The sequence below is a fragment of the Meles meles genome, chromosome 15 (genome assembly GCF_922984935.1).
Source record: "Meles meles chromosome 15, mMelMel3.1 paternal haplotype, whole genome shotgun sequence".
In the NCBI taxonomy this organism is placed as follows: domain Eukaryota; kingdom Metazoa; phylum Chordata; class Mammalia; order Carnivora; family Mustelidae; genus Meles; species Meles meles.
This window is the reverse complement of record NC_060080.1, coordinates 57,996,958-58,005,001: the sequence shown is the minus strand read 5'-3', so window position 1 is coordinate 58,005,001 and position 8,044 is coordinate 57,996,958. Positions and strand designations below refer to the sequence as shown.

The 8,044-nt window shown below is 50.1% G+C and overlaps 1 protein-coding gene across 1 annotated transcript in view; it reads right to left on the bottom strand.

Annotated features, from left to right (window-relative positions):
- Positions 1 to 318: 318 nt before the first annotated feature.
- Positions 319 to 8,044, bottom strand: part of SPRED2 (sprouty related EVH1 domain containing 2) — a 116,144-nt gene continuing 108,418 nt past the window's right edge. The window contains exons 5-6 of the mRNA XM_045979573.1: positions 5,439 to 5,588; positions 319 to 3,474 (exon numbers count right to left, since the gene is read on the bottom strand). Coding sequence (XP_045835529.1) covers positions 2,809 to 3,474; positions 5,439 to 5,588 — 816 coding nt within the window. The 3' untranslated portion in view covers positions 319 to 2,808. The remainder of the gene's footprint in view (positions 3,475 to 5,438; positions 5,589 to 8,044) is intronic.

Sequence of the window (8,044 nt, the reverse complement as noted above, 5' to 3'; positions counted from 1 at the left end):
GAGCTGCAGTCTCCCCTCGGGAATATGACATAAGCACAGCCGGGAAGGGCCTCACAAAAACAGACCAGTGTCCACGCGTCCTGCTCCAAAGGAAGCCCCTTCCCATCCTCTGCGAGAACTCTTGCATGTGCTGAGGCTCAACCGCCCCCCCAATCTCCTGTCAGACAAATACCCCAACGTCAATGATCTTTAGGATGTGTTTATATTTACATGGTACATTTTAAAGCAATGACTACATTGGTCATACATATTAGAAACCATAAAAAAAAGTTAAGAACTAAAATGTACATCATACACTTGTATATATATTTTTTACACAGAGGTAAAAAGGCTTATTATAAAAAAATCAATACAACAGGGTTTTTAGTATACAGGTAAAGAATGAATTATGCTTCAGGCACTTTAATTTGTTAATGTGAGCAAATAGCTTGGGGGTGGGAGGTGGTTAGAGGAAGCTTCCAAACAAATCTTTTGGTTAATGTTTTGTTACCACAGATACAAAAATAAAATCTGAATAATTTCTCTCAAATGATTGACGTCAGTATGGCAAAGCTGACTGGGAAAATACTACACACTGTTCAGCTGCAGTGTGGCAATTAGAGAGAGAGACGTATTTACATCAATGTCCCCATGGCTGTCCTTGTGCCCTTAACCACTCGCTGCCTTCACAGACCAAAACGTATAGGCGGAGTAAGATTCACCAGCATAACTCTTCAAAGGGTGGAAAAGGACAAGGGGTCAGTAACAACTAAACAGGGACTACAAACAAAATGTGCCAGGATGTGTGTGTTCCTAGTGAAATAAATAGGGGCACTTGAACTTAGGTCTAACAAACCTACATTAGTGTTGTGCTTTGTAGAGAGGAGAGACCTTGAGAAAGGCCCTGAGGAAATGCCTCAGGAGGGGGAACGGGGTGGGGGGGGGAGCTGGTCTCTTGACAGGGTCTGGAGGCTGGCTGGAGGTTTTCTACATGTTCTCCAGGCTGGGAAACAGTTCTCTTTTCTTCCATCACCAGACTGACAGCTCTCTGCTCCTTTCCAAGCCAGAAGGCCCAAACCAGTCACTCCCAACAAATGAAAACATCTACCAACTAACTCATAAGCACACGGAGTATTTACACCGATGATCTGACTAAAGAAATGTGATGGGCGCTCGGATGAGCTGAAAACATTCCATGAAGGTAAGCATGGCTAGCATTTTCCCAATACGATTGGCAGACTGGAAAAAAGTCCCTTTCCTTGAAGACTAGTTGTCCTGTGTGCAATAGAGAAGGGATGGGGGGAGTGGAGGTACAGAGAACAGGCCATGCCCTCAGCTGGCAATTAGCACAGGAAGATCATGGCGGGAAGAAGAGCCAGCCTTGACAAGCCTGTTCCCTATGGTCTCCGTGACGTTCTGATTGTACTATGCTAGGTACCACTCTTTGCTTTTCTTCTTTCTGCAATGAGATTTGGCTACTCCTTGCAATATATTAGAAAAATACTTTTTTCCAGCTAATTAGAAGCCTCCTACATGGCAAGACGACAGGTAGACCCAGACTGCTGACCTAACCATCTGTGCACCCAAACTGGCAAGTCTGGGATTGGAGATGCAGGAGAAAGACACTTCGGCATTGGAAGGGTTTTTACATATGGCCTTGGTTTTTTTATCCCCCCAAGTATAAACGAAGAATTTGGTGATGTGAATTTCAGTTTCGAACAAAAACAAAAACAGAAACCCATGAACAAAATGCAACCCACCACTCTTCAGATTTAGGACATTTAAAATGCACCCCTCCCCCAAAACAGGGGATATGGGAGGAAGCTCCTTTAATTTTATTTACCACAACCTTGGTGTTTCTCAACTGGAACTCTTTGGAGAACACGGGTGTGTGTATGTGTATGACTCAACTATTTCATGTGCAAAACAATGAGCACAATTTCTTAGTGTTGTCTTCTAATATTGCTAAATTTTTAGAAGTGGTGGGGACACAATTTTTAAAAAGTTCTATTTAAGGGGTTACCGGGGAGGCTCTCAGAGACCTGAAATCCCCCCTTTCTAGGCGTGGTCCATGAGGATGCAATGCAGTTTAAGGAATTTTCCTGATTCACACAAGTTAATCTCAAGTTAAGGCTCAATTCTCAGTCATTTCATGGATGAATGTTTTGCATCAGTAAATGGTTGACAGATTTCTGGGTGAGGGCAGAGAATGAGGATGCGCTCCAGATAGAAACTGCAGCTTCCTTGGGAAATTTGGCTTTCCAAAAAGTTAAAGCGATCTTGTTTTGTGGGAGAAGTTTGTTAACTGGCTCACCTCCTATACACAATCCCGCTGCAGGTTAAAATACTTCTGGTGGGGTTTCATCGCTCTGACGTTACCTATCTACAGGAACCCAATGCTCCTTAGCAACCAGCGAGCTGAACCAAGAGAATGAAGCGGCTGGAAAAACCAACTACAAACCCCACCCCAAACCAGCAGTCCGACTACAGGCGCCTTTGCACTGGAAGAGGTGGGGAGGAAAGACATGAAATCAACGCATGTATAAGACAGATTGATTACAGATCGTTAATAATACACGAGTGTCTGTGTGGAGGTTCCTTTCCTTCCAACACTGTGTGGGTGTGTGTGTGTCTGATGCAGAGTGGGGGTTGGGAGGGGCGGGGGGAAGTGCAGAGTCCACCAGGCGGGCTCCCCAGGCTGGAATAGCGCCTCAAGGTACCAGGGAGCAGGGAAGAAGGTGAGAGTATGTCGGAGACAAGTCCCCTCGTGGCTGTGGGAGGAGGAGGAAGAGGAGGAGGAGGAGGAGGAGGGGAAGGAGGGAAACTGAGTCACACGGCCGCTTTGTGCTTCCCCCCGCAGCACCTGCACATCACTCCGCAGTGGTAGCAGGCCCGAAGGGGCAGGTAACAGCACATACAGGGGGCCAGGAAAGACAAGGCAATAAGAGCCATCCACCGGAGGCAAAACTTCTCGTCGCTAGTATCGCACGAGCACGGGTCTGTATAGTCTCCCTCGGGGTCCGACATACAGTGATAGAGCATGCTGTCCGCACACCACATACAGCTCACGCGGCGGATGCAAGTTCTCACGGAGTCGGGCGCGTCCTGACAGTGGCCCCTCCGGTTCTCTTCGTGGTTGAACATGTCCCTGCAGTACTCGCACCGGGAGCGCTCGCCGTCCTCCTTCCGCCGCCGGGACTTGCCCCGGGACGGCTGGGTCTTGATCACGCCGCCCCCGCGCCCTTTGGGGTCCTCGCCGAGCCCGAAGTCCGAGGAGTCCACGTACGGGTAATTGTAGTCGTGCTTGGGGACCTCGCCCTTGGCGAAGCGCACGTACGAGTCGGCGTCCTCCGACGTGTCCGGGGACTTGCCCCTCACGGGCGCGTGCCGGTAGTCCTCGTAGCCCGTCAGCCAGATCTTCTCCCTCGGGTTGATGCGCACGATCTCCTCGTCGTCGTCGGGGAAGCTCACCTGGCGGTAGGGCCTCGGAATCGGCTGCCCCGGGAGAAAGGAGACACTGTTTTACAGCAGCAGCACAAACAACCCCCCAAATCCTCCACTGTGTACCTCTGGCCTTGCCGAAGGCCTTTCTTGACACAAAGATCGGCCCCACCCTGCAATGAGTGAACGGCTCCTAGGTCGAAGGTCCTGCAACTTGTGACTCGCCATCCATTCCTGGGTCGGAATTTTTTTTCCTTTTGCCAAGGTACTACCATACACGAGGGGATGCGTAAAAAGGGACTTCCCCTCTCTCCCTAAGGTGACGGTGAAGCCCTCCTGATTTCTAACAGCTTAGATTAGTTTCACCTGTGTCTGTACAGCGCGTTCTCTTTTGCAAGACCAGCTTTTCTCCCCGGGGAACAGAGGACAGGAGCACACTGCCTGTTACAGGGTGGCCTCTGTGGGTGTCTCTGTGTCTGTGAGAGCTGCCTACTGGGTCACAACATGAAATGCATTTTGCACTGTGGGTCATGTTCAGAAAAGCAAAAACGGATACAAGGAGCTAGGATATGGGGGTCTCTTGTCATCTGGTTGGGAAGCTACAGAAAGGGGAGGAGTGCAGATCCGGAGGCTGACTGCCTGGAGTCTGCATGCTGCCAGGGTCTCACAGGTAGTGAGGGGCAGGCTGGAATGTGAGCTGGTGCAGGCCAGACCCAGAGCCTCACCCCTCCCTGCCTCGAATTCTCCCAGGGGGCCACAAAGTCCTCTTCGCAGCGAGTCCTGCTCTGGAGTCAGGGAGGCCCTGTCCATGGGGGCAGGCACTGAACTTGTAGTTATCCATCCACCTGACGTCCTCTGGGGATGAAGGCTTCTTAAGGGGTGAGGAACATGGCTCCGAGGGAACCCGCTAGAGTAAAATTCGGATTTTGGAATTTACTAGCACGTACCTAAGCCTCAGATTCTCTATCACACAGGTGTGGCTCACACCTGTCTCTGTCATCATCAATCTAATACTGTCACAGGATTTATCACCTGCTAACTAAATCTGTCCATCACTCTCACCAGAACGTGCGCTCCTTGAGGGCAGGGACCATGTCTCACATATTGCCAAATTCCTATTAGATTCCTGACAGAGTTTCACAGACTTCGGAAAACCGTCATCTTATATAGATCAAAACAAATCCTGGGAGCAGAACAGGCTTTGCTAATTATTTTGCAAAGTAAGGAGTCAAAAGGTCAATCCCCAACTACAGGTACCATAAAGTGATTTTTAAAAAAGAGTATTTTAATGCCAAAATATTAGGAAGCACAAAGTTTTTTGTTTTTTTTTTAAGGTTTCTATCAATCTAGCTTTATGTTGAAAACAAAACAAAACCAAAACCCTTCACTGCCCTGTGTTCCTTTTTTCCTTTTCAGAGCAGACTGGTGGCCACATCACCCTCCACGGGCACCAGTCCATGTCCCACAGTTTGGGAACCTGCTCCGCAGAACAGCCGCCTGGTAAATATTTGTTGAGTTACTGAATTCCAGACTCCAGCTACATCTCCCCAAGCAAGCCTGGGCCTGCAGCCTGCGATGCCAGGGTGCCCGAGCCAAGCGGACAGCATTCTTTAGTCCTGATCCTGGCTCTGGGCTTTCACACCAAGCCAGGAGGCCCTTTGCACAGAGGAACTCGGGGGGCAGCGTAGCATGCTGGGTAAGCACACGCTTGCATCTGTAACCTGTTCTATCAATGGCTCTCTCTAAGCCTCAGCCTTCTCCTCTATAAACTGGGGATGCTGAGGACATGCCTCGTGGGGTCATCTGTGAGGATTCGACAAGCTTAAGCACAGGAAAGGTTTAGCATGGGGTCTCGCATACAGAAAGCTAAGTAGGCATGAGCTGCCACCACCACCATCAATATGGGGAACGGAGGATGCCTGGCCATGAGCTTTGGGTCACATGGAAGGGGAAGGGGGCTGTCCCAGAATCAGCAGCTGCCCACCCTGTGCTCTTGGAGGAACCAGAGGGTTGCTCACCTGTTCAAGGTGACAGTGGTCCGTGGGGTATGAGTCGTGGAGGTGGCCCAGGGTATAAATCCTCCTGTGCTCACAGGATGTGGGAGAAGAGATTGTCCGAGTAGGTTGTTCCCTCTTCTGGGAGGAATTAGAAGAACTGTCTGTAGCTGTCTGTTTAGAGGGAGGTAACCCAGTTAATTAAAACAAAAACAAAAACCAAACCCACATACCCAAACCGAACACGCCGTCTACCCCCACTTGTGGTGTCTTGCTGGACTTCCCGAAATCTGGAGTTTATCTTGGCTGTGGGAGGCAGAAGGACCCCTAAAGGGCCAGATTGTCTAAACACGATGTGGCTGGCTCAAAGGGCAGAGAAAGCCAGCCACCCAACCCTGGAAAGCTGGGTTTGTTTTCTCAAATGTGGGAGCAGTCACCAGGCTTTGGGGAAAGGGCTCACTTCATCAGGCCTCCTGTGAATATGGCCCAGTTTGATCAAAAATGGTCCCCTCACTTGTAGCCCTGGTTGCATGGGACTCTGGTGCACAGGGGAGATGCAAACAGGCAAAAAATCAAATCCAAATGTTTCTGTGCGGAGCTAATCCCAGCCTGGGAAAGTCTCAGCAATAAGGATACCTCAAGGGTATCGCGGGCATTGGCTTTCCTGGAAGAAATTTTGTAATTTGGAGTTGAAAGCAAGCCTTGGGGGGTGGTCACTGTAAGCTGGTGGGGGGGGGGGGGGGGAAGAAAGAGAGGGGATTGCACAGAGAATGAAGGCCCCTGTCTTTCGGTGGTGAGAGCTGCTCCCCCAGCAGAGGTGATGGGTTCAGACTGGAGGCTCTGTAAGTGTCTTTGGAAGGTGATGATCACATATTGGGATGGACTGTGGCCACCACATTGAAAGCCAGGAATCCTCAGAATCCTCTCCTCTCCTGGCTCCTCAGAGTCACAGATCCTTTTCTCTCCCAAATCAATGAAAAGTTATTTCTTGTATCTAGGTGTCCTATTTCGGGAAAAATCAAGAACTCCTCCTTGGCTCTTGCTTCTCAATGTCTTAATCCCCTTGCCTCATTTGCTTATTTCTCTCTTTATCTTACATGTTTTTTATTAGCATTGTATATCTTTTTGGGGGCAAGGTTAAAACAGACTTATGAAAATTATTTTTATACCCTCACTCCCAATTTACAAAGTAATACCTGCCCAGAAATATGGGACCAGTATTTAGGACAAAGATACCCATACTCCCATTATGCAACTTAATGACTGTCAATTTTTAAAACTTGGTGGACACGTGCAGCACCTCTTTGGAGACCCAACCCTTCAGATTTTTTCCCTTTAATCCTGTTTGGTCCAAGTGATGCAGAGCTGATGCTGTTTCTGATCCCTCAATCCAGAGTGACTAATTCAGGTTCGGATTCACGGTCCTTTCTGACGTAATACGAAGATTTTTCATGGAGAGGTCAGAAAAGATGCTGTCTTTATCTTGGCAGTTAAGATCTAAGGGTCCTAGAAGCCTGGAATCCTGGTGAGGGCATAAGGAAAGAACCTCTTGAGGAGGAAGTGAAGCCAAACCAGGGCAGCTACCCCCACAGACGCCATTTGAGCTTCTGGAGCTTGTCAAGCCTGAATCCTGATTTACCTTAGGCTGTCCCCATGGTGTGAGCATATTGCCTTGGGAACTTCGGCCAGAATGTGTTGGCTTCATCACTGGGGCACAGTTTCCCCTCACTTCTGCTCTCCCCCGCCTTGGCAGTCCTGCCCGCAGCACACTCTGCCTCTCCTCGTTCCTCTCCACAGCAGTGCAGCGGAACTGGGTACACAGTCTGCTACTTCTCGGCCTCTCAGGAGCCACCCCAAACAGCACATGCCGGCATCCACTCTGGGGACAGTGTGGTCCTCTTGGAGGCCAAGAGCCCACCCCACTGTGGGAGGCTGTGGAGATCAGCGCCCCTGTGCTTTGGCAGGGTGGGTCTGTCCAATCGTGGTGTCTCCCCACCTGAGCTGTCTGCTTCCTGCACACGTGGGCCAGGACAGGTATCATCACTCTTCATGCATTTCCTTTCTTTTCTCCCCCTCAGTACTTCAGGACTTAGGGAAGAATTGCTATTTACTCTTCAAATCCCAATAGCTGAAAGCAACCAAACAGATACACAGGAATGCTTACTTTCTCCCAAACTCTGTCCTGTCTTCCCACTCTCATCCGCTCTTTCTTCCCATCTTCAGAGGTACTGACTACCGCCCTCTTTTCACACACGGGTGGTTTTAGATCAGACAGAATTAAGCCAAGATCTCGTCCCTGTCTCTGGCTGTCTGCCAGGCCCCGGCTTGTTCGGGGTCGGGGGGTGGGGGGCTGGTACACAGACGCAGGCAGAGCACTGTCTCCGATTCACACACAGGACGACAGATCCAAGCCAGGCAGGGTCCTGCTGACCCGACCGGGGCAGGCAGCTACTGCAGAGCTGGACGGAAATGCAGCCCTGATCATCACGCCTGGGGAGGGGGGTGGGTGCGGGGAGTCCATACACAGCACTGCTGCTTCTAGCCCCTACCAGCCCTTCCCGCTGCCCGCTCTCAGAGGAGTTTTGCGGAGATTAACTCGACCACAATCCCTCCAAGTAAAAAGGTGCGCC